Genomic DNA, 18,163 nt, shown 5'->3' with positions numbered 1-18,163 from the left:
GGCTGCCTGCAGAGCTCCCGGGCTGGCCGCAGAGCCCCCGGGCTGGCCGCAGAGCCCCCGGGCTGGCCGCAGAGCCCCGGGCTGGCTGAAGAGCCCCCGGGCTGCCTGCAGAGCTCCCGGGCTGGCCGCAGAGCCCCCGGGCTGGCCGCAGAGCTCCCGGGCTGGCCGCAGAGCTCCCGGGCTGGCCGCAGAGCTCCCGGGCTGGCCGCAGAGCTCCCGGGCTGGCCGCAGAGCCCCCGGGCTGCCTGCAGAGCCCCCGGGCTGGCCGCAGAGCTCCCGGGCTGGCCGCAGAGCCCCCGGGCTGCCTGCAGAGCTCCCGGGCTGGCCGCAGAGCTCCCGGGCTGGCCGCAGAGCCCCCGGGCTGGCCGCAGAGCCCCCGGGCTGGCCGCAGAGCCCCCGGGCTGGCCGCAGAGCCCTTGGGCTGGCCGCAGAGCTCCCGGGCTGGCCGCAGAGCCCTTGGGCTGGCCGCAGAGCTCCCGGGCTGCCTGCAGAGCCCCCGGGCTGGCCGCAGAGCCCCCGGGCTGGCCGCAGAGCCCTTGGGCTGGCCGCAGAGCCCCCGGGCTGGCCGCAGAGCCCCCGGGCTGGCCGCAGAGCCCTTGGGCTGGCCGCAGAGCCCCCGGGCTGGCCGCAGAGCCCCCGGGCTGGCCGCAGAGCCCCCAGGCTGGCTGCAGAGCCCCCAGGCTGGCTGCAGAGCCCCTGGGCTGGCCGCAGCTGCCTGGTGTCCCCAGGCTCTGTCCTGCCTCCACACGAGGCAGCCTCTGTGGGCCTGGGCTCCTCCGTGTGTGTAAAACCCAAAGAGAGTGGCACTTCTCTCAGTAGCAAACGGGCACAAAGGTAAAATGCTGAAGCTTTTTGGTTCAGTTATTTTTGAGATTGAAGCTTGTGTTGGTGTTTATGAAATTTATTAGGTTTTTAGGCTCTTGAATATCACACTGAGAATTGTGAAAATAGCAGCTCTAGTCTGATATTTGAGCACTGTGCTTTCATTCTCCACTCTAAAACAAGGTATTTTATTTATCACAGGATCCCAGAGTGGTTTGAGTCAGAAGGGAGCTCAAAGCCCACCCAGTGCCACCCCTGCCATGGCAGGGACACCTCCCACTGTCCCAGGCTGCTCCCAGCCCCAGTGTCCAGCCTGGTCTGGACACTGCCAGGGATCCAGGGGCAGCCCCAGCTGCTCTGGGCACCTGTGCCAGGGCTGCCCATCCTGCTAGGAAAAATTCCTGCCCAAGATCCCATCCATCCCTGCCCTCTGGCAGTGGAAGCCATTCATTCCCTGTGTCCTGTCCCTCCATCCCTTCTGTGTCCTGTCCCTCCATCCTTCTGATGTGCCTTCAGGTGCTGGAAGGCTGCATTTAGGTCACTCCTGGGCCTTCTTCTCTCCAGGCTGAGCAATCCCCATTCTCTCAGCCCTTCCTCACAGCAGAGGTGCTCCATCCCTCTGATCATTTCTGTGGCCTCCTCCAGACCCGCTCCAACAGGTTGATGGCCTTTAGGAATGTTCAAGCTCAGCAAATTGTCTTTAAAGCATTTTAGGCCTGTGAGTGACAGAAAGTGTTCCATGGAGCAGCACCTTTGTTGAAAGTGTTCCTTCCCAGCTTTCTTTGCAGAAGTCCATCATCTCCACCTTCTCCTGGACAGGGACTGCTGTTCCCCTGGAAAAGCGTTGAGCAGGAATAAAAGTGAAATGAATGCTATGAGTTATTTGCAAGGCCCTCTGGTTTTGTTTGGTTATTTTAAAGCCAGCAGCAATTAAGCCCCAGTCATGCACTCAGATGTTTTTTCTGCACAGCGATCCTCCCACGCGCGTGCTGTGAAATCGGGTCGGGGTTCCGGGGCTGCGGGTCATCCCAGGGTGGCACTGCAGCTGTGCTGTGGCAGGGAGCGCCTGCAGACAGCACGGCAAACCGAGCTTGATCAGAGCCATCAGAAATGAAGGGAAATGTTTGCACGTATTTGGATGAGCAGAGCCCGGGCAGCAGCGGCGCTGGGAGCGCCTGGATCCGGCGTTCAGCACAATATCTGAATGAAAAATGACAACACTTTGTCATCTGTTCAAATTGATATTGCACTCTCGGCTGTGACAGCTGAAAAGGCCCACAGGTGCCATATAAAGAGGTGACCATGTTGTCATATTTCATTTAGGCATCCCTCTGCAAAGCCATAATTACCTAATTAGGTTGTTAATTAGGAGATTAGCATTTCGCTATATTGATAGAATGCTCTTTGCAGGCACGAGTCTAGATACAGATTTGTCTGCCCTAATTTATAATCTCTGCATTTTTTATACTTATTTATTTGCTTAAAATCTTGATGCAAGATTTCTCAGGTTAGCAGCGAATCAACTGGTCTGCAATTAAACAAAGATTTGACGAGATCCGGAAAGAGAAGAGTGAATATTTCCCATACGTACCCCAATATTCCCCCCTCCCCTAAAGCTCAGTAATTAAAATATTGGAATTAGTGTCATTTGCATCCTGATTAGTGTGACAACAAAAGTATAGCCAAATTCCAAGCAGTTCAAAAACACAGAGCTAATGCCAGATTGATTTACAGGTCTGGAAATGAACAAATAATTTGTTGGAAGTTGTGTGTAATGTAGTGTTTGCTCATCATAACTTCCCAGTTCCAGTCTCTCTTGCGAGAGAGCCTCTTTATATGACTGTAAATGATTATTTCCTTTTTAATGATAGGACCAGAGTGTGAGTGACAGCTTCTGCAGATAAGTATTCACTCTTAAATGCATTTGAGCTTTTGCTGAAACATAAACTTGAATGTTCCTATATTTCAGTTCACTTTCCTTTATCCTGCCTGCCCAGGACCTGTCTGTGTTTGAGGGGGTTGATTATTTTTGCTGCTGCAAATGCAGATAACCAGAACCATTTCTTGTGCAATTGCAGACAGAAGTTGACTGGGAAATTATTTCATAGAACCTGAATCATAAATTTTGAAGTATGTTCATGCCGTCCTGTTGCTGCTTATGTGAGCTGGGGGGAAAATCAATTTTTAATTCTAATCTGCCTATCTTTTTCATTAGTTTTTAAAGATCACTTTGAAGAGCCACAGTCAAGGAGGTGTTTGAGTGCAGGGACTGTGGAAGCCCTTGAATGATAACATGGCCTGCAATGGTATACAATTTTTCCAGCTTGCTGTGTTTTGAGTTTGTTGGCAATTATCTTGGATCCAAATTGTACCTTCTGCAAGTTGTGTCTTTGGAATACTTTTGTTTCCTTTAATAGGGCTTTAATTGTTTATTACTTCCTTAAGGAGGATAGTCAATTTAAACAATATTAAAACAAACAAACAAAAAAACCAAAAACAAGCTACAGCTTTGCAGAACATGAGGAAAGAAGTTTTTTTTTTTCCTCTACTTCTTACTTTTATAATTTAGAGAGGAGGCTGTTTTGCAATTGCAGGAATTGGCTTGAGAGTTTTGTGGGGAATTTGGAACTGCTTTTAGCCATTTGAACTGGAGGACTCTTTAAACCATTCCATTAAAATTGGTGGAACTTCAAAGTTGTAGCTCTTTCCTGCAGCAGAACATTTTTAGTTGCTGACAGCTTTCTCTGATTTTATTGTTTCTTGTGGCTTGTTTAGAGGTGTGTGTGTTTCAAAGCATGGAAGGCAGAAATATCAACCCTTCACGTGAGGAAAATATTTCCTGTCAGATGCCACGGAAAGGTGGCACTGGCTTGTCAGTTTAGGGACACATCCTTCAGTTGGAGATGTGCAGGTGGCACCACGGGGTTTTTGGGGGGCTGGAGGGCTCTGACCTGCGACCTTTCAGGGACAGGGTGTGACAGTGCCTGTTGGCTCTGGTGTCGCCCCACCGAGAGAAATCTGTAGTTCTGCTGGAAAATGTGCCAGGACCTGCAGGAGGGAGCAGGGCTGGGGCAGTGGGTGGCACAGGGGGCCCTGCCCCACTGCTGGCAGCTGTGGAGGTGGGACACAGCTGCCCTGGCTCTCGTGCTGCTGTGGGGCAGTGACAGGGACGAGCCACCCTGTGCTGGGCAGTGGCAGCGAGGCGTTGCCTCCCATTCCACTGTGCTCATTTAAAAAACCCAGCAAATCCATTCTGAAATAGCTGCCTTTGCCCCAAAGCGAGGAGAGCTGCTCTCAGCGTTTTTCAGCTCAAGGTCAAACGTGTCCCCTGCAGACAGCAGTGAGCAGGGCTGGCACATGGCTGCGGTGCCCCAGCCGTGGGTCCGGCACGGAGCGTGGCTCCAGCTGTGCCTGCTGCTGTCTGCCTGACGCGTGGAGGGCGACGGGATGGATGGCAGGGATGGCAGCCGTGAGGTTTAGCTTGTCCTTTCCCCTAATCTCACGCTCGCTCTGGTATCTCGTTGTCACCTCGTGTAGGTTAGCATGCAGATATGACACGCTGTGTGGGGAAACGAAAGCCAGGCGGTTTTATTTAAATAATTGCGGCACATCGAGCAAGCAGGAGGGTCACAGGAACAGTTAACATGTTGCGATGATGAAGTTGCCTCCCGAAATTCAGCTGTGTTCAGCTGTGTGTTTAAGGTACAGCCTGCCTGGCTGCAGATCCTTTTCCAAGACCTTTGTGTCACCTCCTGGCAGCGGAGTCGTTTGTTAGCGCGCTCTGCGCTCCTCCTCGCGCGCGGGGTTATGAATGAGCCCGATCTGCATAGAGCCCTGCTCGCCTCGCTGGGAGAGCCATCCCTGCCATAAATACAGCCGTGGGGAGCTGCAGGAGCAGCGCTGCTGACAGAAACCGGAGCCTGAGATGCAGCTGTCTGATGCTGCCACCAAGTTCCTGTGGATCCTGGCGAGGCGTTCAGCCTCTGGATGGTGCAGTTTGACATCTTTGGGGATGTTCCGTGCCTGCACCAGCCTGATGGGGGCTGCGCTCCGCAGGGCACGGCAGGATCACAGCCACGGGGCCAGGAAGGGGAGAGGGAGCGTTCAGCCCAGGGTGCTGCTCAGACAGCGTGCACGCAGTTGGACAGGTGAATAATAAAGATCAGAAGGAGGTGAAGATCTCTGTCACCTGTGTGCTGATCACAGGTGTTTGCCAATCAGGACGTCATTCAATCCCAGCCTGTGTATCCTGTAGTACAGAAATACCAAACTCTAAAATTTTGGGGGTTTCACACTGCTCTCAGTTTCAGTGTTTGCACAGAGCATGTTTGACAGCTGCTTGCCAAGTGCTTTATTCAACGGTAGAAAATTATTTGTATAGCACAAGTATTAGAAGAACATTTATATTTTGTTTATGATGAAAGAATGTCTAAGGTGCTGATGCGTAGAAGGTCCCTGTATTCTGTTAAATTTGGCTCCTCTGTGAGGGTATGGTGATGCTGTGTGGGTGTAGGAGGGCAGAAGGGCTGTGCTGGCAGGTCTCAGCAGATCTAGACGTTGATTTTGGGTCTGTGATTTTGCTGGAACCTTCAAGGTGTTTGTGTAAAGGTTTACAAAACTGAACTTTGCTTCTTTGAGTTCTTCTCTGTCACTGGAAGTCGCTGTTCCTCAGAGTGGGTCTGTGCCTTTATCAACAGGAGAACTGGTGAGAATTCTGGAGGCTACAACTACTAAATATGGCATCAAAACCTGAACTGAATTTGGGAGTTTGACTTTTTTGTTGTTATTTTTTGAAGGATATTAACTGTTCGGAGAGTTTCCAGTTAGCATTAATGTGTTGATAAATTAGTTTAATGTACCTTTTTGAAAATTCTGAAGAGGAGGAAATAAAAATACACTTGTGTAAAACTTGTGTAGAATTTCCAGCACTTTCTCAGCGTTCAGGTTGATGGGAGAGGTGGTTGCACATGTACAGTGGGGAAGAAGCTTGGCTGATTTAGCACGGGACTGTTAATGGCAGGAAGTCGGGGTGCAGGGTATGAAGGTAAAACTCGCATCTGCTGTTACATGTTGTTAACTCCCTCAGCAGACATTAAATCATTTCAAGTACAATAATAGTGTGGGAGGTAAATTAACTAACCATTAACAATCTTATAAATACACAATTAACATGCCAACATTTATATGACACATTGATGGGGCAGCAGTAATTTTTGATTGGGAGTTTGTAGACCTTTCCGACGCCTGAGGCTGTTGCTTATTTAAACAAGTTTTTGCCAATTGCAGGTACATGTGGCTTTTCCTAATCAGTGAGTAGAAATAATTCCATTTAAAGAACATTCTCAACATGCGTTTTGCCATGTCCATGAGCTGTCCTTGGTTGTGTCTGTGTTTTTCAGGCCCCACTGTGCTGGTCACACTGGTGCAGGGTCAGAGCCCTGGACACTTCAGTCCTTGGGGTGGGACATCTGTGGCCTCTGCCTTGGAGGACAGTGAGAACTCCCTCAGGAGCAGCCCTGCTTACTCTGATGGAAAGAGTCAGAAAATTGAAACAGAGTGTGGGGTTGTGGTGCTCCGGAGCCTCTGGAGATCCCGTCCAAACTCCCACCTCCAGGCAGGGCCAGCAAAGCTCCAGGCTGTGTCCAGCTGGGCTTTGAGTCTCCAAGGATCCTGCTGGAGTGAATTTCACTAATGGCAGAATTTATGGGGACGTAAAAAGGGGACATGGCAAAAGGCATTCACTGGTCCTGAAACAAGCCTGGCTGGTCCTTTCTGTCCCTTCCCTCTGTTAAAATATCCCAGGAGAAGGCCAGCTGCCTTTAGCAGATTTTCACGAGAAGTGGCTTTGTGATTTAAGCAGCAGTTTTGCAAGCAGCAAGGACAGGAGATTGCTGGTGTTTCTGAGTTCAAAATCCCAAGCACACACACGCAGCTCTGTAAAGCGTTTCCCTCCGATTAGAAAAGCAGTGGGGGTTTCAAACTTCTGGAAATTACATGTATTCTTGCTCCGTGTGCGAGCTCAGACAGAGCCCCCTCAGGTGGAGGTGTCCCCATGGCTCCTGCTGCTGCTCACTGATGGACTTGCTGCATGAACAGGAATAATTTTTCTTTTTCTTTTTAGGTTATTTTCAGCAGGTAATTTTTTGATCCAGCTCACACCACAGCTCCACTGCCAGCTTTGGGAGATGGTGGAATTCTTGGAGCAGGTCAGGCAGGGCGTGGAGCTGCCCCTTTCAGAGTCAGCCCGGGCTTGAATTAGATTGGCATCACTACAAACCCACAGCTACAGAAAAATCAGATAACAATGTGAGCGTGGTTTGGCTTTTGTGGTTTGGGGTTTTTTCCTTTTCCGTTTTGCCCTCTACTTTGTTTCAAAAGGCCACTTGAGTGCTCTGAATGAAATATCTTAGGTAAGTGGCAATTACTGTTCTTAAAGTGCTTTAGAGCTCAGGCGTGTGGTATTTGGTCACAGAGCTTTCTGTGTTACAGCAGTTGCCCTGTGTGAAGCACCATGCAGCAGCAGATGTTCAATATTCTGCCCTGAGACACTAATCTCTTCATGTTTAAGCTTTTCCTGGAAATACAAAACCTGAAGAGAGTCTGTAATAAGGTACTCCAAAAGTTGGTGTGTAGATGCAGAAGCAAAACAGAAACACAGTTGTGATGGGTGAAAAGAAACCCAAAGCCCTGTCAGTTTTGTAAATGGATTAGTTGGAACAGGCAGATGTTCCTGCTCTGGGTTCTCTTGCCATCCTCCTGTGTGCAGCCCTGTGGGGTGTTTGCCTTACAGCAGCCCTGTGTTGTAGAGTACTGGGACCTGCCTGTAGGAATCTCTCTGTCCTGCTGTCCCGGGACTCAGGTTTCAAGCTGTCCTCCAAACCCCTGTTCCTTAAGTGGATCTCAGCAACCAGTGTGGCATAAGCAAACTGGAGCAGAGTTAACAGCTTGCCCGAGGTCAGGCAGGGTTTGTGCATCCCAGTGACCTTCGGGAATGGGGGTTTGAGCTTTTTGTGTTTGCTCCTAAAATGCCGTGTCCGTTGTTTCTAGGTACGTGTGTCCATGAAGCAAGATGGAGAGGAGATAGTACAGTGAGGTGGTGGCCTGGTGACAGGATGGCTTTCCTGGACAACCCCACCATTATCCTGGCTCACATTCGGCAGTCGCACGTGACCAGCGATGACACGGGGATGTGCGAGATGGTCCTGATCGACCACGACGTGGACCTGGAGAAGTTCAACCCCTCGTCAGCCTACGGGGATAACGGGTCAGAGCCCCAGGGCAGCAACGGGGACACTCAGGGCTACGTCTACTCCCAATCCGTGGACATTACCTCAAGCTGGGACTTTGGCATCAGACGCCGATCGAACACAGGTGCGTGGTGTCTGCAGCAGAGCAGCTCTGGCCTCCCTGAGCCTGCACGAAGCCCGGCTGGCTGGGCAGACCAGGGCAGGACCAGCTTGGTGTCTGTCAGACTCCCTTTGGAGTGCTGAGGCCCTGTTTGAGAAGGATATGTAATGATTCAGTTACTTTAGTGTGCTGTCATCGAGCCTTAATTGCTGTTTTACCTACTCCTGTACAGGGGAACATTGAGGTAGTCAGTTTTATATATATAAAAAAATTCAAATTGTGGAGACATCAAATCTAAATCCAAAGTACATGAACAGTCTTTGATATCTCTATTGTTACTGTCTGGAGGGGTGTTAACTTTTGAACAGGATAGTTATTTTCTGAGAAAAAAATCTGCCTAGTGAGGCATCAAATGTATTTGTTACAAAAGAGGGGAATGAAGCTTGATGTGAGCCAGCAAAGGGAATGATTTGTCTGTGTATTGTCTGCTAAAGTTTTATTTCTGAGAAAAACCTTGAGCTGGGGTTTAAGGTACCAGATGAGGAAGTTTAAGGGTGAACACCTTTGCAAAATGCACTCCTTTTGTCGTGGCTGGCACAAAGCTCTCCCATGTGTGTTTCATACAGGGGGTGTCCAGACTTCTGCTTAGGCCTGAGGAATATTATGAACAGGAGTTCTGGGGGGTAAAATACACACGAGAAGGTTGGAGTGCAGTGGTCAGTACTGACCTCTATTTTCTGTTTCTGTGTATTTTTTAAAATGACTTCTGCAGGTATTATAACACCACCTAGAGCCCAGAAAGCACCTCTGTGCTCTGCTTCACCAGGAAAAGGGGTGTGCTGTTGGAGATACTGAAATGCCTTTTACAAGCAGGAAGTGGTGAGAGGTTCCAGCAAAGCCAGGATCTCCTGTGGCAGAGAGTGGGGTTTGGAAATGAACTGAGATTATAGCCCAGCCTGGTAGGAGGGGGTGCTGGCAATGCAGGGTGCCAGGCTGCCCAGCTCCCCAGCTGGGGGACTCCAGCCATGGTGCAGCTCATGAGGAGGGAGAGGCAAAGTCTGAGGGTTCATAGGATTACTCCAGAAAATGATTCTGAAGGATCATTTCGCCCAGGGAGCAGGCTGATGGAATAATCCCCATTTGAATTATAGTTTGGAGTCATCTCAGGCGCCAGCTGGGGCTTATTCTAAGGTGTGGGTTGGGAGCTCTGGCATGGCAGGAGAGGGCAGTGCCAGGGGTTGCCAGCTGAGCAGCACAGTGCCCAGGCCAGGAGCAAAGGCTCAGCTCAGCGCTGACCATTAATGGAACCACAGCTGCCTTTGGGCAGCCACAAACTTTTGGTTTTTCACACCCGAAGCTGTCACTGGCTGCCTGTGACAGCGACCCCTCAGTAATTCACATTTCTGTCAGGTGCTGGCCATTGCATCTGCTTTGGCACTGCTGTAGCCCAGCCCCACAGGGAAATGGTCCTTTCTGATCAGCTCTAGGTGGAGGAGCAGGACGGGGTCAGGGGAGGTGCTGACTGTGCTCTTGGACATTTGTTTCAACAGGAGGTGGAAATATCAAACAGATAAAAACGTGCATTATCTTGTTTCTAGTCCATGGTTTTTCCTTAATCCTTTGTTTACCCGTTCATCTAACAGATTATATTTTATGATATTAAAATATTTATTTATATTTTCTGATAGCTCGTTTGGAAAGAACGGGCTTTGGGAGGTAATTTTGAGTTACAGTGTGGGCAGTAACTAGTACAAATGTGGAGCTTTTCTTTCAGAATGAAATACCTATGCTTACAACAGTGTTTTCCCAATATTTAAATTTATGAGAAGGGTTTTTTTTTATTATTTCATTAAGAGGAAACTACCTAGAGGTATTCAGGTTCTAGCATTGTGTTGTTAATGAGAGATACATATCAAAGTCCCATTTGTGCTTGCACCTTAAACTGCTTGCCACAGCTGTTAAACTTCAAAGGAGCATTTTTTTTTATCAGTTCCCTCATTGACAGTTTTTATGGGGGGAAAAAAATTACTTCCTTGTCCACAATTCCGTTCAAAGACCTAAGTGTAAAAGAATAATAACATAAGGGATAGAAAATATTTATTAATGTTTTTTAATTGCTGAAAAGGCTCAGGGAACTCCGCTTGTATCCAAAACTTGTCAGAGTAATTTAGCATTTTAGAATCTCTTCTACAAACCCATTTTAGTTAATGAATTATCTCAATACATCAAAATTGCTACTGTGTCCAGCAAATTGTTTCCCTTGGGGATCAGCACTGTTAGTTCCACTCCCAGTCTAATCTGCTTATTCTGAGTGGACGACACCAGTGGTTTTTGGGGTCTTTGTCTCGGGTGGCTTCCATCAGGCTTTTTCCCCAGGCAAGTCTTACAGTTAACAAAAAAGGTAATTTAAGTTGTTGTCTGGTACCCTGGGCTGCAAATTCTTTGGTACCAGAACTATTTGGGGCTTTTTTTTCCCACCATATTTTGAAGATGGAGTCAAAATATATGTAAAGAAATATTATATTCGTTTTAGGATTTGACTAATGTTGTGAAGATACAAATCATTTATTTTACTACCTATAAACTGTTTCAGCCTACTGAAGAAAAAGCTGTGCTAATTTATATCGCTTTGACATTTTATAATTTTCATGATTTTTAGATAAAGGATTTTATATTTAAAACTTTAATAGTCTAGTCTGAGTTCATTTATCTTTAATTTTTGAAACGGGTAGAGTAATTCATAACAGTAATTTTATTCCTGTAATGTAATATTCACTTCAGTTCATTTGTGCATTAAAATTCCTTTAAGACCGTTATTAATGATTTATATAATGAAATGTCATATTAATCACAGAAGTTTTCACATTTTATTATTCTCTTCCATGTTAATACTATCTTTATGATCTCTATTAATGTTTTATATCCTCTAATTTCAATTATAAATCAAGAACATTTTCATGTTTTTGTTGGTATTTGCTTTTCAGGGGTGCCACCTTTAAAATTTTATGACTTTTCCCCCTACATATGCAGTATAAAACATCTTTATTCATATAAAGGTAGTTAATTATGTCTTTGTTTATAGTAAACTTTCATTGACAAACTTATAGTTGCAATATTTCTTTTCAAGCTCAGAGACTAGAACGTCTGCGGAAAGAGAGACAAAATCAAATAAAATGCAAAAACGTTCAGTGGAAAGACAGAAATACTTCTTGCTCAGGTAAAATAAAATCTCTCTTATTTTCCCACTGTTTTTATTCCTGCCTGGGATGGGTACAGCACTTGCAGTTTGTCATTTTCCCCCAGGGTTTTCAGCATAGAGGAGACGCCAGTCCTGGGCAGGGCGCTCAGGGGTTAACAGAGCAGGGAGGGTGCTGGGCAGCCAGTTTGGGTTGTGGGGTGATGGAGCCATGGGGTCACGGAGTGCCTCTGCACCCCTGGGGGGTCGCAGTGTCTGTCCCCTCGGGGCACAGGAGTGGCTCTGCCCTGTGTCTGCAGCATCAGGGTCCCCAGGGTCCCCCAGCCCCTCCCAGCTGCCGTTGGCACGCTGGGTGCCATGGAGGATTTTGTAGAGTTTACTTGTGCAGAGTATTTTTGCAGGTATTTCTTTAGGTAAGGTGCAAATCTTTAGAAGTAAAGAGTAGATGTATGACCTGCTTAAATGCAAGCACAATAAATGCTGGCTTGGCTTGTCTCGCCTTCCCTTGGTAAAACTGTTATCACTGATTTCTCAGAAAATATTGAATTCTATTTTTGTTAATTATATAATTAAGTATTTGTGACTGGATGTTCTACATAGTTTAAATTGTAATATATGAAATTACAAATCTGTCTCAATTTTCCTATTTTAGAGCTCCAGCTAGTTTCTATTTCTGTTGTATTTGACAGACATTCAAACCTTTGTGTGGTCTGTCATGCCTACTTCTTTCAGAATTTGTGTATATCTTAATGAGGTCCCTCTGTAATCTCCCTTTTTTTGCCTAATTCCTCCTATCTCCGTGGCTGTCATTTGCAGAACGCTCTCCAGCACTCTAATATCTTTCTCAGAGGAGTGAACAAAGCTGCTCACACGAGCAGCACGATCACACTAATCCTTAATTCAGTGTTCAGCTGTGTTGGATACCCCTGTTAATGCATTCTGAAATGTTTTTGCCTTTCTCCTTCTGTAAGCAGAGTTGTAGGTTTTAAAGGTTAATCTACCATAACCTCCACCTCTTAGCTCAGTGTTTTATAGCATTTGGCTGATGCAGATCCCTCCTGTGTCCCTGCACTCTGAGCTGCCTCTGCTCGGGCTCCTGTGCAGCTCCTGGGGGCTCTGTGCTCACGTCCCCTTCCCCCTCATCTGTCCCCAGCAGCCTCACTTGTCCCCTCTGAGGAACGTGCAGGCAAATGGATCAGTCCCTGCCTGCTGCAGAGCAGATTTCAATAAAAAATAAATAAGTTACACAAAAGCTCCAGGCTCGGGGCTGTTGGCAGAGCTGGTTTTCCTTCTCTGCTTGGCCACTGAGATCTGAGTGCTTCTCCCTCACTGGCATGAACAGCACTGCAGCCAGGAGAAGGAGCAGCCCTTCAGGATACCCTCTGTACCTTTACATCTTACATTCCTTCATCAGGATATCCTCTGTACCTTTACATCTTACATTCCTTCATCAGGATATCCTCTGTACCTTTGCATTCCTTCGTTTCAGAGCGTATAAAATGCAAATTAACAATGTGTCAAGGAAATCCTTCCCCAGTCTTGCATTCAGCCCGTACTGACGTGCAAGACATACAGAACAGTGTGGAAAAAACTTGCTTTTTCACTTGTATGAGTAAAACCATTGTATTGGATTCCAATGTCCTTTCCAAGTGCCCAAGAATTATCAGTTAAAGGTAATATTCCAGCACAAGGCTTTATATTTTTTTAAAAAAAATCAGGTACAAGAGCTTGTTGCAAAACCAAAACAACCAATTGGAGTTAAAGTGGCCACATTGAAAGGGATTAAATCAAGCTTTTTTTGGCTAATTGCAGCCTCTCACAAGCCCGCTGGGGATCTCTCAGTGCCAGTATTTAGCACCTCTGCCAACTGCCTGAATTTTAAGGCAATCTGCTGATAAAAATAAATGGAGCTTTTGACTAGTTATCATTTGACAGGTTTTAATTTTGCACTCTAAGAAATGAACCAAGTCCCTGCAGATCAAGTGGCGGGTCATTCCCTCTTGGGAACAGTTCCATTTCCCTGGAGAAGCAGGATGTGAATCTGGGAGCTGTGGGGAGCCCGAGGGCAGGAGAGCTGGGCTTGGCTCTGGGCAGTGATGGATGGAGGCTGGGGGCTCTGGTTCCTGGAGCAGCTGTGGGAAACCTTGGCCAGCTTCAGCCGCAGCTCCCTGCAGATGAGACCCTTGGTGCTGATGTGCTGACACACCCGGGCTCTGTCCTGATTTCACAGTGGCCTTGTAGCATAAGAACTTCTATTTTCCAGGGTTTTTCAAACATGCCTGTAAATTGGAAGTTGAGCTGTTGTTGGAAATTCAGCTGTGCATTTTCTTCACATAAAAAGGCTTTTGTGAGCCTTCACAGACCACACAAAGGCCTCCTGAACTCGCATCCCCTTTGTTTTTAGAAAGCTGTTTTGTTTTTATTGTTCAGACTGTTGATCTGGAATGGTGGTTTCAGGTTGGGCATTTCTATGAGGGGAGGCCATATCCAGTCCCCCGTGAGGAGTGGATGTGCAGAGCTGTCCCTGCAGGGCAGTGCTGCTGTGCCACGTGCTGCAGGCTCAGTGGCAGCTGTGCTGCTCCTGTGGCAGCAGCTCCTTTCCTTCATGTTCCCTGCTCCTTTAGAAGGTAGGCGAGCAGAGAGACAGGAGTGTGCCTTTCTCTCCATTGCCATCCTGTCTCGAGTGGGGCTTACACTGATCAGTTCCATTCTCTGTACAGGAAAAACTCACCTTTTTCTCAGCTCAAACAGGAGCATCATTCAGGCTTCTTAATGGTTTCATATCTTTGGGCTATGAAAGAGTGGTGGTAGATCCTGCCCTGCTGGAGCATTTGTAGGTTTATTAATTTGATTTTGTGCTCCCTCTTATGAAGTTATCTCTGTGGTGAGCAGCAGCCTCTGTACATCTCCTCATACGGTGCCTCTAATCTCTTTTCTGATCTGCAGCGGAGGAGCTGAGCTCACTGTTTGAAAAGAAGAATTTTAGGGTGAAATCCCCATGTTCTGGGAAGCAGTCCATCCTCTCTGTGCGGCTGGAGCAGTGCCCACTGCAGCTCAACAACCCCTTCAACGAGTACTCCAAATTCGACGGCAAGGTGAGTGAGCGGGGCTCTGCCAGCTGCCAGCACTGCTCCTGGGCTTTGGCTTGTGCAGGCTCCACTTGGGCTTTGCAGTGGCCAGCAGGGCTTGGCAGTGCTCATCTAGAAACAGGCAAGTGTAGTGGTTCCAGGTCCAGTGGAAGCATTTCTGCTGCTTGCACTACAACAGTCTGGACTGAGAGTGAGGCTTCTCTCCCTTGCTGGTTCCTCCTCCAGCAGCTCAGTGAGCTGCACCTTCATTGTGACAGTCCTGGCATGTCTCTAGAGTTGAGTTACCTTTGTATAAATGATTGATCATTTGGCATTTAAAAAACCCCAAAACTGTTCTGTCTGTCCACATCACAGCACCTGCTGAGCATTCCATGATTCCTGTCTTGGTCCTCAGTGCTCCGCTGACAGTGGAGCAGCCCTGGTCTGTTTTGAGGGTGGGAAACTGAGGTATCAGGAGGTAGTATCCAGGGCAAAGAGAAGCACTCATCCATGTATTTCTGCACAAGTGCTGATGTGTGTAACACAGGGAGGAGATTGGCTGCAAACCTGGCAGGTCGTGGGGGTCAGGAGGTGGATCTGATATTGCTCAGATAAATCTCTTCCCTGTACTCCACAATGTCAGATATTTCTCTCTGTCATCAACTCTAAAAACTGAAATAGAAACATTGGTGTGATGGATCATTGTCATATTGTTCCAAAACAAGTATAAATCCTCCACAGATCTGTTTTCTACTGGATTTGTTTGTGGAATCTCCTGTGGGAGGATGGAGTTTGAGCTTCATTACCGTCGTGATGGAAGAATTTCATATTCTGTTAGGTGTTCTTGAAGTGGAAAGTCAGATCCATAATTCCACTGGCATTTCTAGAGTATCTGGAATATTTGTGAAATAGCCTTTAGACCATGAAGTTCCCGGGCAAAAGCTCCTCTATTGTGATTTTATATTAATTAGCATGTGGCAATTAGTGCTAACTCAGGTTTTCAGAATTCCTGGCCTCATTAATGAGTGACAGCAGCACTTTCATGCTGACAGCACCAAGAGGCCTTTTTCTAAATTCTGTGTTTGTTGTTCTTGTGCCACAAAATTTCAGTTGGGCGAACATTTAAACGAGCTCTCATGTCATGTACAGGGGAAGTAAAAGTCAGATACTTCTTTATTAAGAGAATTCTGTTATAATTCAGTCAGAAACTTGAGATACTTCAGCATTTTCCTTCCCTCTTTGGTAATCAAGCTAATCTTTACTGTATTAATTGCAGTTGTCTATAATGCACATCTTCATTTTCACCTGCTGAAGTCAGATACATTTAGCAGGTGTTTGTTCCACTGGATGCAAGCTGCACTCTGCCTGTCAGTGTGAGAGGTCAAGGAAATACTTCAGTGGCACTCAGCTGTGATTTGCAGGGTCTGATACAAATTAGCTCACTTGTGATCTTCAAATCAAAATACCTTCTTTATAATCCAAAATAATTGAATGTGCATTTTGTTAGAGTATAATCTCACTCTATTTTAACACCATTCTTTCTATTACAATATAATCCAAAATAATTGAATGTGCATTTTGTTAGTGTATAGTCTCACTCTATTTATTTTAACACCATTGTTTCTATTGCTCTGTTAGGGTATCAATAGTTTGCAAATAAAGTTTATTCTCTATGGCTCTGTATGTATTCTCTAGTTTAATGCTTGGCTGACCATCTGGATATAGAAGAAACAAAACTCCAGTTGTGAGTTATTTTACTTCAGTTCTCATGTCTTTTCAGTCAGCAGGAACACTAAAAATCATCGAGCTTTTAAAAATTATTTTTAATGACAAATCATATGTCTTGTATTTATTTTTATTGATAATAGATGAGCAGTATTTCACAGAAATAAAATTCTTTCAGGGAATAGTGCATGACTTATTTACATAATTAACAGAGCCCTGTGTCTCTGGGGGAAGTGGTACATAATTGGGGAAGTGGGGTGAGGAGGGGCTGGAGGCCTAATTAAACATGTCTTAAAACACCCTCCTCAGTGATGGATTTCCTGGGGGGTCGCAGTGGCTCTCGGATCTTTAGGGCTGTAGCCAGGCTTTGGTTTGTCCGAGTGGAGCTGGCAGGGCAGCTTCCAGGCTGCCGGCAGCGCTCCTGCTCCGGTGCTGGTGAGCAGGAGCCCAGAGCCGTGCCCTGTCCCTGTGTGTGTGTGCTCCCCGTCCTGCCGGGGCTCAGCCTGATCAGCTCCTGGCCTGAAGCCCATGAGCCCTCCCGGGCTGCCCCCGCTGTCCCCCCAGTGCAGCCCAGCAGCTCCCGAGCCTGCCGCGGCCGCGGAGCCAGCCTCGCCTCTCGCAGGTGCTTCCTGCAGATTTACTGTCTCCTTCAAAGCCACTTCTGTGATTTTATGAAATAGTAAAATTTTAAAGCACTCTAATTTCTTCCTGTCCTGATCACTTCATTAATTATCAAAACAGTAGAGGATATGGCTTGTGAAAGAGAGCTGCAGTGGAGGCATTCTGAGCAGCTCAGGAATCCACAACTTGCCCCACCACCACCCAGGACAGACTTGTGGTTTCTGTACATTGTAAAACTTTAGCTCTTAACAGAAGTCACACATGCAGTAACTACTCTCAACTCTTTCTTCAAGTTTTTCCCTAAATAGTTAAAGTAAACCTCAGCTCTGGACCTGTTTTCATCTTTTGCAAAGCACACGGGTTGTACTTCTTGGTTAATAAATCTTATATAGTCTTTCTAAGAATTTTGTGTTGAGAGAACCTTTAGTTCTTTGTAATTCCTTCAGGTGTCACTGGAATAGAAAATTACTTGGAGGCCTAAGAAATCACTGGCCAAATTGATTTCTTTTGTCTGCATGCAAACTAAATTATCACCCATTTGATAAATAAATTTGTGTATATTTCTATCTACAGCACTTGGAAAATCAACTTTTGACAGTTAATTGTTCCAGTTTGCTGAGTTTTAATAATGTTGTGAAAAAAGACTCGGTGTTAGACAGAGCTGAAGTCCTGTGCAGGTGCCACGGGGGCACAGAGGAGGGTGGTGATGGCTCCTGGCAGTGCCTCAGCTGAGATTCAGTGTTCAGGCAGGACAGAGGTGCAGAAGAGATCCAGACTGTGAGCAAGGAATTGTCTGGCTCTAGAGTGAACTGGGGTTATGAGGCCAGAAGCCTTTCCTACAGGCAGACCAGATGTTCTCGAGAGATTTTTATTTCTGCTTTCATGACTAGCTACAAATGGAGTTAGAAGGAATTTTGGCTTTTCTGCTCTTGTGGAGTTCTCTGGTGTTTGCTTGACTACTGGAGAAAATTTAACTGGAAATTGGTCAATGTAATTTTTGGGTGGACAAATGCTAAAAACCCTTTGGTGGGGAATGGTGCCTCTCTGTAGTGCCACAAGGTTTCTCGTGGCTAATTTTGGTAATGGGTTAAAAAGCAACAATTTCTCATGTAGCAACTGTTTTAAAAATGATGCTGTAGCAAGCATGGGGGAAGGGATAATTCATGAGTGCTAATTGCTTGGCTGTTAATTTTCATAAGTGTTGATAGAAGCAGTTCCTTAAATTAAACTTTGTTTAAAATGTATCAGGGGAAATATTCCACAATGTCGGGCCCGAAGTGAAAATTAATATGAATGCTGTGGCAATTAACACGTACTGGTTAATAGCTTTTAGCAGCATTTTGGGATGATAGTCCTTAAATACATTTTTGCATGCTGCTCTTGT

The 18,163-nt window shown here is 46.6% G+C and overlaps 1 protein-coding gene across 6 annotated transcripts in view; it reads left to right on the top strand.

Annotated features, from left to right (window-relative positions):
- The window catches only part of MAPKAP1 (MAPK associated protein 1), an 81,791-nt gene that overhangs the window by 3,352 nt on the left and 60,276 nt on the right, over nt 1–18,163 (top strand). For 3 of the 6 annotated variants that reach the window (XM_038156181.1, XM_038156183.1, XM_038156178.1), the window contains exons 2-4: nt 7,870–8,193; nt 11,297–11,386; nt 14,312–14,460. In XM_038156181.1, the coding sequence (XP_038012109.1) occupies nt 7,935–8,193; nt 11,297–11,386; nt 14,312–14,460 (498 nt within the window). In that variant the 5' untranslated portion in view covers nt 7,870–7,934. Of the gene's footprint in view, nt 1–6,943; nt 7,129–7,869; nt 8,194–11,296; nt 11,387–14,311; nt 14,461–18,163 lie in introns of those variants that run through there. The other 3 variants (XM_038156180.1, XM_038156182.1, XM_038156184.1) reach the window with 3 other exon arrangements.

Source organism: Motacilla alba, chromosome 17 (genome assembly GCF_015832195.1).
Source record: "Motacilla alba alba isolate MOTALB_02 chromosome 17, Motacilla_alba_V1.0_pri, whole genome shotgun sequence".
NCBI lineage: Eukaryota > Metazoa > Chordata > Aves > Passeriformes > Motacillidae > Motacilla > Motacilla alba.
The sequence above is the reverse complement of the archived record's forward strand: the minus strand, read 5'-3'. Positions and strand labels throughout refer to the sequence as shown.